The following is an 18,688-nucleotide window of genomic DNA, read 5'->3' on the forward strand; positions in this document are numbered from 1 at the left end:
GGAGTGAATGTGGCAAAATCTGTGAAATATTGTGGATTTCCTTGTCTCCCATGTTTGATAGTATTGCATGTAGTAGCCAAGGAACCACTGACAGAGGAATGTTGAATGTCAGCATCTGAAATAATATATCAATATTTGATGAATTACAATGTATAGTTATGTTTTGTAAATACATTTTCCGAAGGCCTACATGGTGCCGAGGATAACGTGTCTGACTTGTGATTGGAGGTCATGGGTTCGATACCCACCGTGGCAGCATTCTTTAGATCTCCCCAAAAAAATGCAAAGTACTGGTTATACCCAATAAGCCTTAGGCTTTCGATGCAATCCAGCTAAAAAAAAAAGCTTTAATTTTTTTTAAATACCGGTATATTTTTTTTTTTATTGTGTGTGTTAACACATGATCAAAATCATTATTTAATTGCCTGGTAAGATAACATACTGAAGTTGTCCTTTTCTTTTATGCAAAATAAAACTAATGAACAAAAGTATAGCGCCATGATGGCCTTAAAGCGCTCATCTGTCCTGGTGAAATAACTTTTGGATGTGACTTAGCCTTGGTATTGTCAAAATGTATCAATCTTACCTGGGTGCATATAGATTGATTGATTGATTACTTGATTGATTAATTGATTGATTCTTAAATGTGGCCACCTAAGAAGTAAACAAGGTTTTTAATAAAATTTAGTAGTAACAAGTTTTTTTTTCTTAAATTTGATCAGGCACGGAGTGTATATTGACAGGAGATGAATCGAGTATTTGACCCTTACTTTAGTAAATTCAATCTTATGCAAAACTATTCATCCGATTTTATTGGTTTATACGTTATCTTGTTGCTTATTAATTCCTCTTTCAAAAAAATATAACTTTTAGTATATTCCTGTTGTTATTAATGGATTTATAGCGAGTTAAACACAAGAAATACAAATTTTATGTTTTACCACCGCGCGTTTAACGTGTCGTGGCTATCGATCTTTTACGATTAGCGTACAGCGAAGCGCCGAGGTTATACATTTTGATGTACCCACTCACGTCTTTTGTTAAATTATAGTTTCATTTCTCGGCCGATTTTGACAAATTATATATCATTAGAAAGCTTACGTTACGCAGTAAACAGATATATCAATATATATTAAGTTTTTCTTCTGATTTCGACAGCCCGGCGAGTTATAACTTTAACTTTTGCAAATATCATACCGTTTGGAGTTTTAGGAATCTAGATTTACGGTTGACACTGTTCGTACTAATACCAATTTGTAAAGTTTATATTTGGAGTTCAGTTTTAAAAATTACATCTTGCTTAGGAGAAAAGAATTCTGTATACGATAGAAAAAATTTTTGTTTAAAAACCAAAGTAATTAAGGAATGAAGGCGGGAAAATGTAGCGCGCGTTCCTAACGCACTGAACTGATGCTACGGTCTTGGCGATTATGCTTTTGTTTAGAAATCGGCCATTGAATTTCTTTTGCCATCTTATTATATTTTTTATGGAATATATTGTAGTATTTTGTTCACGAAACATATCAATAAAGCTTATTATAAATGAATCTTAATAAATTAACGATTTCAGCTCTTGTTTATAACACAGAAAGGTTGTAAAATTTATGATGAAACAGCGTATATAGCGGACCCTCTCGATATTATTCGGCTTTGCATGCATACTTGAAATAAAATGGGTGTCAAAAACATTCATCGTTTGCTGTTTATTATCAACAAGGTAATTATGTATAATTATTTGAAATGTTATTTACCTTAAATTATCAATTTATTAAAGATTCTTGAAAATCACGGTCCGTGTTACGCGGGTCATTTCGTATTTTGACATCAGGGCATCATGTCCAACTATTGAAAATCAGATTTTTTTCACCGGGACGATGACGGCTTGGATTTAGACAGGCAGACAGATAGTTTATTCAGACTTAAACAACAGTACATCGTCTTCAACTCAAATATATAAATTATTTTTAGACGAATTGTTAGGTGATTACACATATAGCAGTGATGATTCTGAGAATGTTGCCATGTTTCTTATCCGTGTATTCTAGAGTCCATGGTTTGAGCATTTTTATCGCGGTGTTCAAAAAAAGATATCTCAATAATCTTGTTTATTGATAGATCTGTGGTTTTATTGCCCCTGTGTTCAGCACAAACCAATTATCTCGTTATGATCAGATACTGTGCCGACCAATACTAAATAACACTATGGTGTCATACGCCACAGCAGGGACCTATACTTGTATATTGGTCCCTAACCACAGGTGGCAATGTCTGGTCAGATTACACTTTTTATGATACCTCCATGTCTTCTCGTGGTATTAGTGGTCATTTCTTGGAGTAATGTAACGCCCAATACTCAATTTTGCGTTTATGAGATATGTAGCGTATTGAAAACATTTATAGTCATCTGCCCATACAGATTGCCATAAACTAAATACTGTATAGATGTCAGCCAGCTAAATCACAATAATTATAAGTGCTTAATACCTATACATGTACATTTTAAACATTTAAAAAATCTAATACTTAACATTTGACGTATTTAGCGGGTACCGGTAAAAAAACTCCGTCATTTCGTAGTCCTATAAAGAGTGTATGAATAATCTTTCCGAAAAATACAAATAATACAGTGTTTTAATTTAGAATTCTATATATTTATACTCTGTTAACTTATAAAGATATTTCAATATACATGCATAGACAGTTGACCGTGATTTTCAAGAATCTTTAAATAATTTTAATTAATTTATAATTTATGGTTAATAACCTTTCATATAATTTTACATAATTACCTTTTTGATAATAAACAACAAACGATGAATGTTTTGACACCCATTATATTTGAAGTATGCAAAGCCGAAAAATATCAAGAGGGTCCGCTATACATTTGTATACGCTGTTTCATCATAAAATTAACACCCTTTCTGTGTTATAATCAAGAGCTGAAATCGTAAATTTATTAAGCTTCATTAATACTTAGCTTTATGGATATGTCTCTAGAACAAAATATTTCAATATATTTCATAAAAAATATAATAATCATGGCAAAGGAAATTCAATGGCCGGTATCTAAACAAAAGCATAATCGCCAAGACCGTAGCATCAGTTCAGAGCGTTAGGAACGCGCGCTACATTTTCCCGCCTTCATTCCTTAATTACTTTAGTTTTTAAACAATTTTTTTTTCTATCGTATACAGAATTCTATTCTCCTAAGCAAGATGTTATTTTTAAAACTGAACTCCAAATATAAACGCTACAAATCGGTATAAAGTACGAACATGTCAACCGTAAATCTAGATTCTAAAACTCCAAAACGGTATGTTATTTGCAAAAGTTAAAGTTATAACTCGCCGGGCTGCCGAAATCAGAAGAAAAACTCAATATATAATGATATATCTGAAAACTACGTTACGTTAGCTTTCTAATGATATATAATTTGTCAAAATCGGCCTAGAAATGAAACTATAATTTAACAAAATACGTGAGTGAGTACATCAAATTTATAACCCTCGGCGCTTCGATAAAAGATCGATAGTTACGACACGGTCACGTGACTTAGACACGACAAGATATTTGGCGTAACGGTCCCGTTTCTTATCCGTGTAATCTAGAATCCGTGGATCAGGTGACCAAAGTTGCACGTGACTAGGCCTAGATATTAAGGTAAACATTCAAACCAAATTTTGTCAAAATTGAATCATAAACATTTCAAACAGAGTAGTATTAAAGATTTTAAAAGATATGACCTGGTGAACTAATGTTTGTACACACAGGACCCAGATTCGAACTGGTCCTTTGTATTGACAAGATTAACATACTGACCAAGTTTTATCAAGATATGAATCGTGTTCTGAGAAAACTGGGCATATGCAAGTGCGTAAAGTGTCGTCCCAGATAAGCCTGTGCAGTCTGCACAGGCCAATCAGGGACAAAACTTTCCGCTTTTATGACATTTTTTGTTTAAATGAAGTCTCTTCTTAGCAAAAATCCAATTTAAGCGGAAAGTGTTGTCCATGATTAGTCTGTGCAGACTGCATAGGCTAATCTGGGAAGACACTTTACACACATGCATTAAGCCCAGTTTTCTCAGAACACTGCTAAGATTGTCATAAATGTCGTCTCTAGATTGATAGGAGGGTTTTCTAAGATTTGACCAGGTGACAAAGTTCTGGATGAATGTGACCTAGAATCAATTTCGGCCTAGATAAGTTCAAGATAAACATTCTGAGCAAGTTTTATTCACAAGGATAAACATTATTTCCCAATGAAAAATGTTGGTGATAGTGCAATAGCGTACTAAAGTTGACAACAAACAATGTAGCCGACAGATCCCTCAGACAGGGTGATAACAATGGCTCACTATGAGAACTTTGTGCTTAGGTGAGCTATAAATAAAGACGTTCAATGATTGCAAAAACACATATTTAAAGAATCAATATGTTTGTGTAGTACAGAAAGAGAAAATTCATTAAATTAACTAGATATCTGTCAGCAACAAGTCAAGCCTATTGTCAAGAATGCTTGGAATTACTTCAGAGGCTCAACCATGTACATGTTTGACCTTGGGCATTTAGTTTGACCTCAACCTTTTCCCATGGGTTGGCACACTTTCTCCACATGGTGAAGATTATTGGTACATTATTTTAAATGATGAAATAACAGTCTGAAAAGCTTTTTATGGCCTATTTAACATTTGACCTTTATGTGTGACCTTGGCCTTTAAGATAGACTGCTGTTTCATCAACATGACGTCTTCTCTCTCATGGTGGTCTTTTGTGTGAATTTTACAACAAATATATTATCTACAGTCTACAGCCAAATTTAACCTGTTGTTACACGCAACATTCTGCCTTCACACGGTGGTCATTTGTATGAGTTGCATGACAAATTTACTTAGTTAAGTCTACAACAATTATTAACAATGATTGTGACTTCTATATAAAGCTTTCAGTAAGCAGGCTTGAAAAAATAACTGTGACGAATTAATGTTGAATGTTGAAAAAATGTATATTTGTATCAAAAAACAAAAATGGTTAAAATATAAAAGTACAATGTCAGAGCATTTAATTAAATAAGTGTCAAATAATGAAAACATTGATCTACATTAAAAACGGGGACAGTCTGCACCTAGACATACCTGAAAGATTCCATAGAGATACAAAAGGCAGGCAGGAAGGTAAGTGCCGCATACGTACATCCCCCACACAAACACTACCCCCGTGTGGCCGTCAAGAATCTCACCAGCAAACCAGGGACCTAGTGCCAGGGAATATACAATTGAGACTCATCCTGAGACAACTTAATGCATGTGTGTAAATTGTCGGCCCAGATATATGCCTATGCCATCTGCACAGGTTAATCGGAGACAACACTTTATGCCTAGACTGGATTTTCATATAGCGAAGACTTTCTATCAACAATAAACATTCCATAAAAGCAGAATGTGTCATCACTGATCAGCCTTTGTGGACTGTATAGGCAAATCTGGGACGACACTTTACATACATGCATTAAGACCAGTTTTCCTAGAATGCGGCTAAATTTAAGATTATGTTCTCCTATGTTGTTTGTTAAGTAAATCATGAATTTGCAGAAACATGTCAGAGTTACTTAATGCATAAACCATTACTCTTCAGTTCATTTCTAAAATGTAATGTTAGCACATGATGAACAATTTGGTATACTCAAATATAATGCAATTTCAAAGAGGTCTCCACATAAGGTATGTACATTTAATTTTCAATACAAAACCTCAATTTTTATTTATTGAGCAAAAACTTTTTTCCACAGTTATTAACGGTGACCTTGATCCCAACCAACAACCATAACCTACACAAATGACGTCTTAATATAAGTTATACAAATTTCATTGCAATAACTCCCTCCATTCTAACTTTATTTTAAGTTTATTGGGCAGAAACATTTTTTGTTATTCTTTATAATGATAACTCCATCCAATCAATGATATCCTTAGCCAGGTCTATATATAAGGTATCTATGTATGAAAATTCCTCAAAATACTATAATTTGTTCCACAGTAAGAGAGTGGAAAACAAATACTGACACCTCTGAACAGAAGTAAAGCTATGAACTTAAGTTAATGTGTCTTATTCTTCAGGTAAAAACAAAGCGTACACAACTGAGCATCTTTCTAGACAACTGGGTTTAAAACACATGCATAAAAAGTAGTCCCAGATAAGCCTGTGCAGTCCACACAGTCTACTTAGGGACAAAACTTTCTGCATTTTTGCTACTGAGAGATTTCTTATAAACAAAAAATACCATAACAGCAGAAAGTGTCATCGCTTATCAGCCTCTGTGGACTGCACCTTCTAATCTGGGACAACAGTCTACGCACATGTGTTAAGGCCAGTTTTCTCAGAACAGGGCTCAATAAACACAGGGCAATGAAACCATATTTATGACTTATGAAGTGCAGAGAAACAGTTGTTATTCACTAAACTTCTTAGAAATGCTAATTACTTTAGAGCCCCTGTAAACAAAACTGTGGGCCCCAAATCAATTGATCATTTTAAATCTGATTATTAAATTTGCAAATTACACTACCATCATAAATAATATTATTGGTCGTTGTGGTGTAATGGATATGGTATCCACACAGCTACCAGGCGGTCATGGGTTCGATCCCCACTGTGGGAGCGTTCTTTAGATATCCATAAAGACATAAAGTACTGGTTCTAGGCCCAGGATATGGATGTCAGCGTTTGAAATTAGTAGTAAGAACTTTAAATGATATTGAGCTAAAATAAATAGGTTTAGACTAAACGATAATAGATTAAGTTAAACAGATCTTGCAACTTACCAAAGGCCACATACAATGTGAAGCCTACTAAAGGGTAGAAAAGTCTTCCAACATGGGCCAGAAGCCACGCCCTGTACAGCCAACTATTGAGGACTCTGGCCACACAACCTGTGACACCAGTTTGGCCTGAAATGATTGCAAGTTTACATGGAGATTTAAAACTGTTTATAATAATGAATTTAATTCAATAGTGTTTGGGGGATAAAACAACTCAGATTTATGCAGTGAGCTTATTTCAGGCGGTATCGGGTGATATAATATCAGGGATTATATGTTGAACACATTTTAGGGGTTATTTATGGGGTGAATTTTGTTCAGGGGTTATGTGCCAAACTAATTTCAGGGTTTCTTATTGGTTGAACTCAGTTCAGGAGTTATTTATGAGTTGAGATCATTTCAGGGTCTATGGGTTGAAATTAGTGAATCCTATAAAAAAAAGAAATCCCACCTGACATCATGTAAGGCTTGATATTGGAGCATCTATGAAGACTCACAAGTAAGCCAACATAAAGAGCAATCAACAGGTAGAACACAGCTTGCAACTGAAAAATAACAAACTTGGATGACAGATATAGGCCTTGTTTTATGTTTTTTTGCATCGTTTATTTACATTGTAAAAGAGTTTAACTGGATAATTTCCCTGGATTTATGACGTCATTTCGTCGATAAAATGACGTCATTTCACAGTAAAACAATGAAAAATATTTTTCACTATTATTTTTCACTGTTTAAAACAGTGAAATATCAGTTTTATTTCACTGATATTGCTCTATAAACCACCAAAAAGCATAAAATAAATATTCTCAATTCATGTAAGTGTAAAATAAAATACTTGAAGCAAGACGACTCAGGATAGAACACTTGATGACTAATATGCCAGGTACCAAAAAATATGTCAATAAAAAATGGTACAAAAAGAATGATAAAACATGAGGGCCATGATGGCTATAGTTTTTAAACACTCTAGACCCAGATAAAAATGGCCTTAGATATTGTCCAGATAAACATGCTGACCATAAATGTGGCCTCAAAACTGTTAGAAGGGTGTTTCTAAGATTTGACATGATTATCAAGTTTACCAACAGGTATGACACAGATTCAAACTTAACCAAGATATTGACAAGATAAACTCTCTGACCAAGTTTCATCAAAATTGTGGTATAAATGTGGCCGCTAGGTTAGTAACAAGGTGTTTGCAAGAATTAACGGGACGACCTAGTTTTTGGACGCATGTGACCCATAAATTGAACTCGGCCTTGCTCTTGTCAACATAAACATTCTGACAAAGTTTAAGTACCATAAAATTTTTAATAAGGATTCTAGAGTTGTAACAAGATTTTTCTTAGATTAAACCCGGTGAACAAGGTTTTTGAAGAACATTACCAATATTTGAACTCGGTCTAGATATTGTTCATATAGCTCAGCTTAGATAATGTCCAGAAAAACATTCTGTCCAAGTTTCATCAAGATTGAATCATAAATGTGGCCTCTAGTGTGATAACCAGCTTCTTCTTACATTTGAACTGGTGACCTAGTTTTTGAATTCAGAGTAAAACTCAGCCTAGATATTGTCAAGATAAACCTTCTAAGAAGTTAAGTCTAGCTTAGATAAATAATGCGCCGTCTTTAAAGTGGAAAAGATAAAAAATGACCTTTGCACAACGCACAACAGAAATCATACTTCAAATAATGACAGACATCCATCCACAATAGCTCAATATGAGAACTTAGTGCTCAGTTACGCTAATAAGCATAGGTCATACTAAATTTGTTTAATGTATTATAATAATGATTGCTTGCACCAGTGTGAAAATAGAAAATGTCACCATTTCAATGTGTAAGATTATGGAAGTCTTTAGCACCTTTTTGAAGATTTGATTTTTCCATGACTATAATTTTGATTTTTTTGAAAATAAAGCAACATGATTGCGGTAAGAAATTCCAAATGATTAATGCAAGCTCTCATTACTGCTGTATGTCTATGAATGGGTTGACGACTAGTCCAGCTTGTGAACAAAGTCTTACCAAAGAACCAAGATCCATCATCAGAATAAGTCGTGCCCTAAACTGAAACAGCGGACTGGTTCCGTCCAATGAAAACACATGCTCTTTTATGTGCAGTCCATATACATCATCCTGAAAGCATGTAAAATTCATATTATTGAGCCACCAACTGGTAAAATGAAATAATGCATTTATGTAGTGTTGTTGCAGATAAGCCTTGCACTCTGCATAGGCTTATCAAAAACAACATTTTTAGCTTTCATGGAAATTTTCTTCAAAGGAAACATTTAATGAAAGAAAATGAAGTCCAGGAAGAGGGTGTTGTCCCTGATTAGCCTGTGTGGACTGTTGTTCTTGATAAGCCTGTGTGGACTGTTGTCCTTGATTAGCCTGTGTGGACTGTTGTCCTTGATTAGCCTGTGTTGACTGTTGTCCTTGATTAGCCTGTGTGGACTGTTGTCCTTGATTAGCCTGTGTGGACTGTTGTCCCTGATTAGCCTGTGTGGACTGTTGTCCTTGATCAGCCTGTGTTGACTGTTGTCCTTGATTAGCCTGTGTGGACTGTTGTCCTTGATTAGCCTGTGTGGACTGTTGTCCCTGATTAGCCTGTGTGGACTGTTGTCCTTGATCAGCCTGTGTTGACTGTTGTCCTTGATTAGCCTGTGTGGACTGTTGTCCTTGATTAGCCTGTGTGGACTGTTGTCCTTGATTAGCCTGTGTGGACTGTTGTCCTTGATTAGCCTGTGTGGACTGTTGTCCTTGATAAGCCTGTGTGGACTGTTGTCCTTGATTAGCCTGTGTGGACTGTTGTCCTTGATTAGCCTGTGTGGACTGTTGTCCTTGATTAGCCTGTGTGGACTGTTGTCCTTGATTAGCCTGTGTGGACTGTTGTCCTTGATTAGCCTGTGTGGACTGTTGTCCCTGATTAGCCTGTGTGGACTGTTGTCCTTGATTAGCCTGTGTGGACTGTTGTCCTTGATTAGCCTGTGTGGACTGTTGTCCCTGATTAGCCTGTGTGGACTGTTGTCCTTGATTAGCCTGTGTGGACTGTTGTCCTTGATAAGCTTGTGTGGACTGTTGTCCTTGATTAGCCTGTGTGGACTGTTGTCCTCGATTAACCTGTGTGGACTGTTGTCCTTGATTAGCCTGTGTGGACTGTTGTCCTTGATTAGCCTGTGTGGACTGTTGTCCTTGATTAGCCTGTGTGGACTGTTGTCCTTGATTAACCTGTGTGGACTGTTGTCCTTGATTAGCCTGTGTGGACTGTTGTCCTTGATTAGCCTGTGTGGACTGTTGTCCTTGATAAGCCTGTGTGGACTGTTGTCCTAAATTAGCCTATGTGGACTGTTGTCCTTGATAAGCCTGTGTGGACTGTTGTCCCTGATTAGTCTGTGTGGACTGTTGTCCCTGATTAGTCTGTGTGGACTGTTGTCCCTGATAAGTCTGTGTGGACTGTTGTCCCTGATAAGCCTGTGTGGACTGTTGTCCCTGATTAGTCTGTGTGGACTGTTGTCCCTGATAAGTCTGTGTGGACTGTTGTCCCTGATAAGTCTGTGTGGACTGTTGTCCTTGATTAGTCTGTGTGGACTGTTGTCCCTGATAAGCCTGTGTGGACTGTTGTCCATTTTCTCAGAATGCAGCTCATTTGCTTAAAGAACTTATAGCATTGTTGTAAATAGTAATACTTCATATTGTTAAATAATATTTCCCCTTGATATTATTATATGCACTTGAGAAATGTACATAATATTAAAGAGATGTGATTATATATATAATATTTAATGTGGTGAGTAAAGTACTTGTATTTCTTCTTATAATATATTCAAATATAAAAAATGAATTAGCTAGTATATATCTAAAAAAAATGTTATCAGGTTCAAATTTATTTTTTTTATAAAATTATGATTGTATTAACCTTGACTTCAATGCGTAAAGTATGAAGTCCCCACTTGTAATCACTAGGTGTCCAAGGTAGCACATATACAGGCCCTGTAATGCTAGTTGCCTGTCCTAGGTATACCCCATCAATGAATACATCTATAGAGGTTATGGTTCCTGTTGTAAACACCAGCATTCTGCAACGTGACAAGAAAATTAGGCCTCGCTCTCTGAATACAAGATAAATTTATGTGCCTAAAGTGTACGCCCAGATTAGCCTCTGCACAGGCTAATCAGGGAAAACAAATTCCTCTTTTATGGTGTTTTTCATTTAAAGGAAGTTCCTTCTTAACTATAATCCAAATTAATCCAATGTAGGCGGAAAGTGTCGTACCTGATTTATCTGAGGGGACACTTTACGCACATGCATTAAACCCCGTTTTCCACTGCTTAGCTCATTCATAAACAAGAAGGCCTAAAGGCCAAAAGTCTCTCACCTGAGATACAAGGGAACTGACCTGTTCTGTGCAGCCCAAATATCATTAGAACAAATGTTCTGGCCAAGTTTAATGAAAAGTGAATTAACTTGTAGAGTGCTAACAAGGTTTTACTATCTATATAGCCAAATAAGGATAAGTTTTTCAAAAGACCACAACCATATCTTCTGACCAAGTTTCATGAAGATCGGACAATAAATTTGGCCTCTAGACTGTTAACAAGGCAAATGTTGACTCCTTACGACAGAAGACGGATAAAAGGTTATCACAAATGCTCACCATGAGCACATTGTGCTCAAGTGAGCTAAAAATAGTAACATAACAATACAGAAAACAAGAAGGTCTCAAAATGTCCCAAAGTCGCTTACCTGAGATACAAAGAAACTGACCTGTACTGTGCAACCCAAGATATCATAAGAACAATGTTCTGACTAAGTTTCATCAAGAGTGAAATACAGTCTACTCTCTTAATCTCGAAGTCGGCGGGAACAAGAAAAAATATCGAGACAACGAGAGTTCGAGATATCCGATTAGGTGTTTCAAAGAAAAAATGAAACGAAAATTTATCTTGTTTTTAACATCTAAATACCTGTTAAGTGGTCTTACTAAAGCCGTCACCGTGTGGCATAATAGTCTCTACTACCCTACAGTATTTGCTATTTAAATGCTTAAAATGACGTTTTAAGTGTAACAATTGCATGAACACATGCGGTTATCATTTTTCTAAACTGTCGAGCAAACATCCGGTAACGTTGCTATTTAAAGTTATGATGTAATTGACGTCCAATCAAGACGAGGGTTTTCCATCTGAACATGCGTAAATCACATTCCGGAATACTGAGCTGTACATGTACATTTTGTAGTTTGAAATGCTAAGTTCGATTGATTATTAGCAGCACATAGACATCGACATGGGCGATCATTTAAATCAAAATTTGCGAAGGTTTATTTATGCAAAAATATAACTCAATTCATTTTGGAATGTTGTTTGTAAAAACAATTAGTCTTGCGGCCTTTCGGCAGGCTGTGTATTAATTGCAGTTAAAGTGACAGTTAAAGTGACAGGCCTTACTCAAGTGTAAATGGCTAACCACATTACACACGTGTTGTCATTGATGTAATTAACGGATCAATTATCTACCGCACAATATTGGGAGCAGCTGGGCAAAGCGGGACGGTGAAGTATCAAAGAAAACATTTCTCACCTTTGCCAACACTGGGACTGTTATTAGCATTTCGAGATAAACCACAGTAAATACATGTAAAATTGAGATTTTTATATCATTATATCGAATTAATAGACATAACCAAAATCGAGATATGTGATGTTTATTAATATAGATAAAGAGGGAAAAAAGTTGGAACATTGAGCTTACTTCGAAACATCGAGAACATTGAGATATACAATGTCGAGATAATGAGAGTAAACTGTACATGTAATTTTTAGAGTGCTAACAAGGTTTTACTATGGCCATGTAAGGATAAATTCCCCGCCCCCTAGCGGTCATGATTTTCATCAGACCTGTACAATTTTCAAACTCATCCAAGAGATCAATAAAACAAATATTCTGATGAAGTTTCATGAAGATTTGACAATAAATGTGACTTTTAAAATGTAAACAAGTTTTTCCTTTAGCCATATAAGGAAAAATATCCCCCACCCTCCTGATGGCCATGTTTTTCAACCAACCCAAACCATTTTCTAGTATGCTCTGCAAGTGGCAATTAAGCTGTTGTTGCTATGGTGAGAAGGTGTATCCTCCTGCCTACCTTATGTGCGAAGACTTGTTCACAGCATAGTATGGTTCATGTAAAGGGGTCTGCATCGAAGCTTCCTTGGGGTTTGTCACCAGTACAACAGGCCACTGATTCATCACAGAGTCTTGTATGGACAGCATGTCATTATCTACAGCCAGGACTCTGTATCTAAAACAAACACAACGAACATTTATCCAGGCTTACTCTCTTAATCCTTTCCTGCTCAGATACACGTTTTGACACATTTGTAGTCCCTTAGAAAATCAAATTAAATTTAAGACCTTTCTTACTTGTTTTAAAGGCTTCATCCCGACCCTAAGAAACTATTGAGAAGCAAACAGCATACAATCTTTACAGAGTGCGAGTAACTCTAAGGCTGTTTTGGTTTTATGCTCTTTGCATATAGCCATTATCACTTTGGTTCCAAGCAGGAAAGGGCTAACCTGTTCAGACCAACACTGTATCAGAATTTCTTTGTCATAATATTTATCTTTAGAATTTCTTTGTCATCATATATATCTTGCAGTTCAATTCACATCACAATGAGCTGTTACAAATATAGAATATAAATGAGCCGCGTTCTGAGAAAACTGGACTTAATGCATGTGCATAAAGTGTCATCCCAGTTTAGCCTGTGCAGTCGGCATAGGCTAATCAGGGACGACACTTTCCACTTGTATGGTATTTTTAGTTTCAAGGAAGTCCCTCCTAACCAAAAATCAAGTTAAGGCGGAAAGTGTCGTCCCTGATTGATTAGCCTGTGCAGACTGCACAGGCTTATCTGGGATGACACTTTACCCACATGCATTAAGCCCAGTTTTCTCAGAGCAAGACTTAAATGTGAATGAGGGACGCACTGTCTGAACACACAGTTGTTACATCATATAGTTAGACCAACACTTGAATCTTACACTGAAGGCAATATTGTAATTTTTTCCTAATTAAAATGAAATAAATTAAAGTAAGTTCAGCCTCTTTCCAGGAAATCTGGGGATAATGCAGGTGTGTAAAGGGTTGTCCCAGATTAGCCTGTGTGCATGGATGACACTTTCCGCCTAAACTAGATTTTCAATTAGGCAAGACTTCCCTTTAACAGAAAATTCAATAAAAGCAAACGTGTTGTACCTGATTAGCCTGTGATGACTGAACAGGCTAATCTGGGACGATTCTTAACGCATGTGCATTAAGCCCCGTTTTCCAGAACAAGGCTCATATAAACTCCCTATTTGCCTCACATGCGTTCATCCTTCCAGTCGCCCAACTCCAATTCCAGCATGCCGGTCTTGTGCCTGGCAAACATGCGCCGTACCAGGCCTCCCAGTGTGTGAAGATGTCCACACAGGTAGCCTGTCACGTTCCTGAAATAGTGGCCATCACCTATCAGATAGCAGTATCATTAAACCATTTATGCCTAGTGGACTCTCCCATCCTTCTAAATTGGATCAATTTATTTCCAAAATTAGGGATGTCTAGTATATCTATTTCTATATTTAGAATATTTCTTACAGAAATTCTTTTAAGCAAACAGCGCAGACCCTGATGAGACGCCGCATCATGCGGCGTCTCATCTGGGACAACGCTGTTTGCCAAGACCTTTTTTCTAGACACTAGGCATAAATGGGTTAACCCTTTACCACAAAGATACGTATTTTGACCAGTTTTTAGTTCCTTTGAAAATCTAATAAAATGAAAAGTCTCCCCTGCTAGATATAAGTTTTAGAGCCTTTATTTCCAACCTTAAGATACTGATGAACAGCAGACAGCATTAAACCTGAACAGACTGCCAGTTACTTGCAGACTGATGTTGTTTGATGCTGGCAGCATAAAGCCATTTTAGTGTTGCTTCTGAGCCAGAAAGCGTTAAAGGAGCAGTTATTAAAATATGTCATAAGGCAAAGCAAACCCAAATTCCTGAAATAGTGGGTATCACTAATAAGTATCAGTAAAGAAGCAGTTTTTCCTGTAAAACACTTCTGCAGTTAGGCTATATCAATACCGTTAACTTGATTTAGGAAAAATATATAAGAAAGCGCTAATTATTAACAACTTTGATGCCCATTGTGTGTATAGTGTGGATGTATTTAAAACAGCCAAAGATCCCTTGATCAATGACAATAAATGAAAAAAAATGACAAAGTGTCACATGATTGAAATTGGTTCTGCCATATTATTACAGATTTTTTTAAATAAATACCGGTATTTATTATGGTCATGATTAATAATTAATAAGAATACATTGTAATTGGAAATTGGCCTTGTTGCTTTTGACATGTAATAAAAAAGGGCCAATTACCTCATAACAATGGAATAGTTTACTGGCATATGAAATAAAGGGCCCACCACCTGTAAGTGACCATCTCCCCACAACCTTTATCGCAGACAAGAATTACAAATAAAGAAAATGACCGGCCTAAATTCTTTATTCTTTTTGCCAAAATCAGAGATCCTAGAACTTGCATGTCCCTGAAATAGTCTTTCTTTTTAACCACAAAATCATACGCCAACAAAAAAACGGTTTTACAGTATTTTAATTGAAAGATTGATATTGAATTCAGAGCATCTATCATGAAGAATAATTTACAGCCAAAAAAATAAAAATTCAATTAAATAGCCTTGCTTGAAGTTTGAAGGCGTTACAAAAAATAATTGCTTTAACACATTTGTCATAATTGCTACCTACCTAAGTAAGTATCTGATATCCATGCCGGACTCCATAGTAATAAGAGACGTTGGATAATGCCCAAAAGCGATTGTCAAATTGCTTGTTCTGCTGCCATTCAAAATTTGGTTGAGTGTTGCCTCTCCAGACTGCAACAAATAAGTATATCTTTTAGGATAAAACCACAATATGGCAATTTGCCAATATGAAAACCAATGAAGGGAATTATAGCACAGCTTCAAGATGAGTTAATACTTAAATGTTGAGAGTTGAGCATAAAACAAATGGAAATACTTGACATTTCTATAATCAAGCCTAGTTCTTATAAATATGGGCTAAATGCACGTATGCAAAGTGTCGTCACAGATTTGCCCTCGCAGTCTGCACAGGCTTATCAGGGGTGACACTTTTTCGCTTTTATGCATTTTTTTTTTACAAAATGTGTATTTAAAAGAATTATTTTCTTAACTTTAGTCCAGTTAAGGGGGAACCAAAGTGGCATCCCTGATTAACTTTTTGTAAACTGCACAGGCTAATCTGGGACGACACTTTAAACACCTGCATTAAACCCTGTTTTCCTAGAACAAGACTCATATAATTATACATACCGTAAATTTGCGGCCTAAGTCGACCTAAAAACGCTCCCAAAATTGACTTTAAAAGTCAACTCGACTTATGGATGAGGTACTAAATAAAAATAAAAAAAAAAATATTTCTGTGCCTTTTTTTTTTAAATAATAAATCTCCGAAGCGGAGGAATGATGACTGTTTACGGTAAGGCCGACTCGTCTATTACTTAAATGTCCGCCGATAACAAAATACTTCATGTTTACATTGGTTTTTAATTCATTAATCTTAGTAATAAGTCCAAAAAAAAACATGTAACAATAACTTCGAAAATATCAAACATTTGTGACGTACGGTAATGTGGCGAAATTTATACACAGCAATTTGTCTATTGATACATCGTCCGTTGTCTGCTAAGAACAATAGAAAATCGATTGCTGACACTTGTACCCATTTAAAGTTAATCCGCGTAAATACAAACTGTCAACAGGTGCAGGTGTCTTTATGCCACCAATTATCGCTTCTCGGCCTTTTGACTAAGATCAAAGTGTAAAGTGTAGTGTTCCTTTTGATCATTTGTCTTTATTGCGTCACGCCTAAAACAGTTATCCGTTAATGATATGCACAACGGTTCTGCTACAAACTACTTCTGACCAATCAAAAATAATTACTCTATCGTTGGATACGCCTTTAACCAATCGATATTGTTCAATTTCACATGGTATTTTTTTGATTGGATGAAGGTGTGGTTTCGTTGATTTATTCACAACTGTCCCACAATTAATGCATAATCGTTTCGTAAATAAATAGATCTTATCTGAGTGAAGATTTCATTCATTGTTTGATTATAATAATACTACGCACTCACCCTGGATTATTAAAAAGTGTAATTGGACATATTAAATACACAATTACTTTCGATTAGCTGCTTAGTATTATTAGATAAGACGTTTTTCCAGAATGCAGAAAATATTCCTCGGCTATCTCGTGATTTACGAATATGTAACAGTCGAATAGCGACTAAGCGAGCGATGCGAGTGTTGGTAAATTCACATGTTTCATGCATAATGGCGAAAGCCTTTTTGATTATTTGAGAGCAAGTTACAATTATTATAACCATATAATGAATTTCTGCGTTCAAGATTTTAACGAATTTTCACATCAATAGCACTTACAATGTTAGTGCTATTGATGTGAAAATTCGTTAAAATCTTGAACGCAGAAATTCATTATACATTTGAATACAAAAATATCTGCTCATAATATTAACGCTGAAAGTTATTACGTTAAATGGGAAACTAATTTTGATTTGTGAAATATATATTAAGTTCGAAATAATCAATGAAATGTTATTATGATTTTGAAAAATAAAATAGATTTTTCGTGATAATAAATAATTGAAACGTTGAATGTTTCGTATTAAATATATTCTTATTATTAATATCCAAAAAAATGTCAACTGCCAGTGCAAAAGCCCTCAGAACCATGACTGAAACGTCACTTAAACATGTCTGAGATATTGAGGAAATTTACCCCCCGACTTATGGCAGGGTCAAGGCAAAAAACCAAGTTTTTCTAGCCACATTATACCCCTCGACTTATGGCCGAGGTAGACTTACGGCCGCGAATGTACGGTAAATGAGTACAAGATCATGAGCTTCACGCTCATCACTTTATACTTGTTCTTAAAAACTATTTTTGTTTTTTCATAATTAATTTCTTTTAATTTCTTAAACCATCAATTGCGTTATGCATGGTTTTCTTATGTTCAAAGAAGACAATAAGGATATTGTTGGTAATGTCTGATAGTGGCATTCCGGAAACTAAGGAAGGAAGGAAAGAAGTAACTGAATAAATTGAAAAATTATAAAACTAGACGTGTCACAGACACTGATACAGGCATATCACATGTTTCCACACAGTCAAATCTGCCAGTTAGTTGCTTCCTCACAAAGAATCATTGATATATAGAATACAAGAGTGTTAACTCCAAACAATTAAAAAAAAAATGCAGCTATCATTCTTTCCCTACAAATAAAAGTTATACAGCTGTGAAAGTTCAACAAAGGGTGATTATTCTGTCGTTTTGGTTTCTGACTTAATTTGTGTCTGTGAAAGGATGGGCAGAATCAGCCAAATAATAAAAGAGTGGAATACACAAATTTTTGGTGACTATATACTTAAGTGGAAAAACTTTCTGTTTGGCGTTTCTGTAGCAATAAGGTTTCAACAGGGAAGGGAAGCAAGCCCTTCACCCAACCCTCCTCCTTTTTCAGCGAGGGCTTTGGAACGTCCTTGGCAGACTTCCAGCAATTAAAAAGGAAATGAAAACACAAGATTTATATTGGGGAAACAGAGAAATGACCATAAATCTGTCAAAACTGGTCACAGTCAAAATTTCTTCCTTTAATATCATCTACACACTAAAGTCCTTAAGCTGTGACAGTTTTAGCAAGATCTTCTCTGCCCTTAAGGAGTTGAAAACACAGGCTTCCAGACATTTGT

At 35.8% G+C, this 18,688-nt stretch overlaps 1 protein-coding gene across 1 annotated transcript in view; it reads right to left on the reverse strand.

Moving 5' to 3' along the window:
- The window catches only part of LOC127873917 (transmembrane protein 62-like), a 30,069-nt gene that overhangs the window by 569 nt on the left and 10,812 nt on the right, over window positions 1-18,688 (reverse strand). Inside the window, 10 exon segments of the mRNA XM_052418028.1 lie at window positions 1-84; window positions 86-115; window positions 5,135-5,253; window positions 6,821-6,946; window positions 7,269-7,362; window positions 8,846-8,956; window positions 10,740-10,899; window positions 12,970-13,125; window positions 14,193-14,315; window positions 15,638-15,765. Of these exon segments, the coding sequence (XP_052273988.1) occupies window positions 1-84; window positions 86-115; window positions 5,135-5,253; window positions 6,821-6,946; window positions 7,269-7,362; window positions 8,846-8,956; window positions 10,740-10,899; window positions 12,970-13,125; window positions 14,193-14,315; window positions 15,638-15,765 (1,131 nt within the window).

Source organism: Dreissena polymorpha, chromosome 3 (assembly GCF_020536995.1).
Source record: "Dreissena polymorpha isolate Duluth1 chromosome 3, UMN_Dpol_1.0, whole genome shotgun sequence".
NCBI classification, from domain to species: Eukaryota; Metazoa; Mollusca; class Bivalvia; order Myida; family Dreissenidae; genus Dreissena; species Dreissena polymorpha.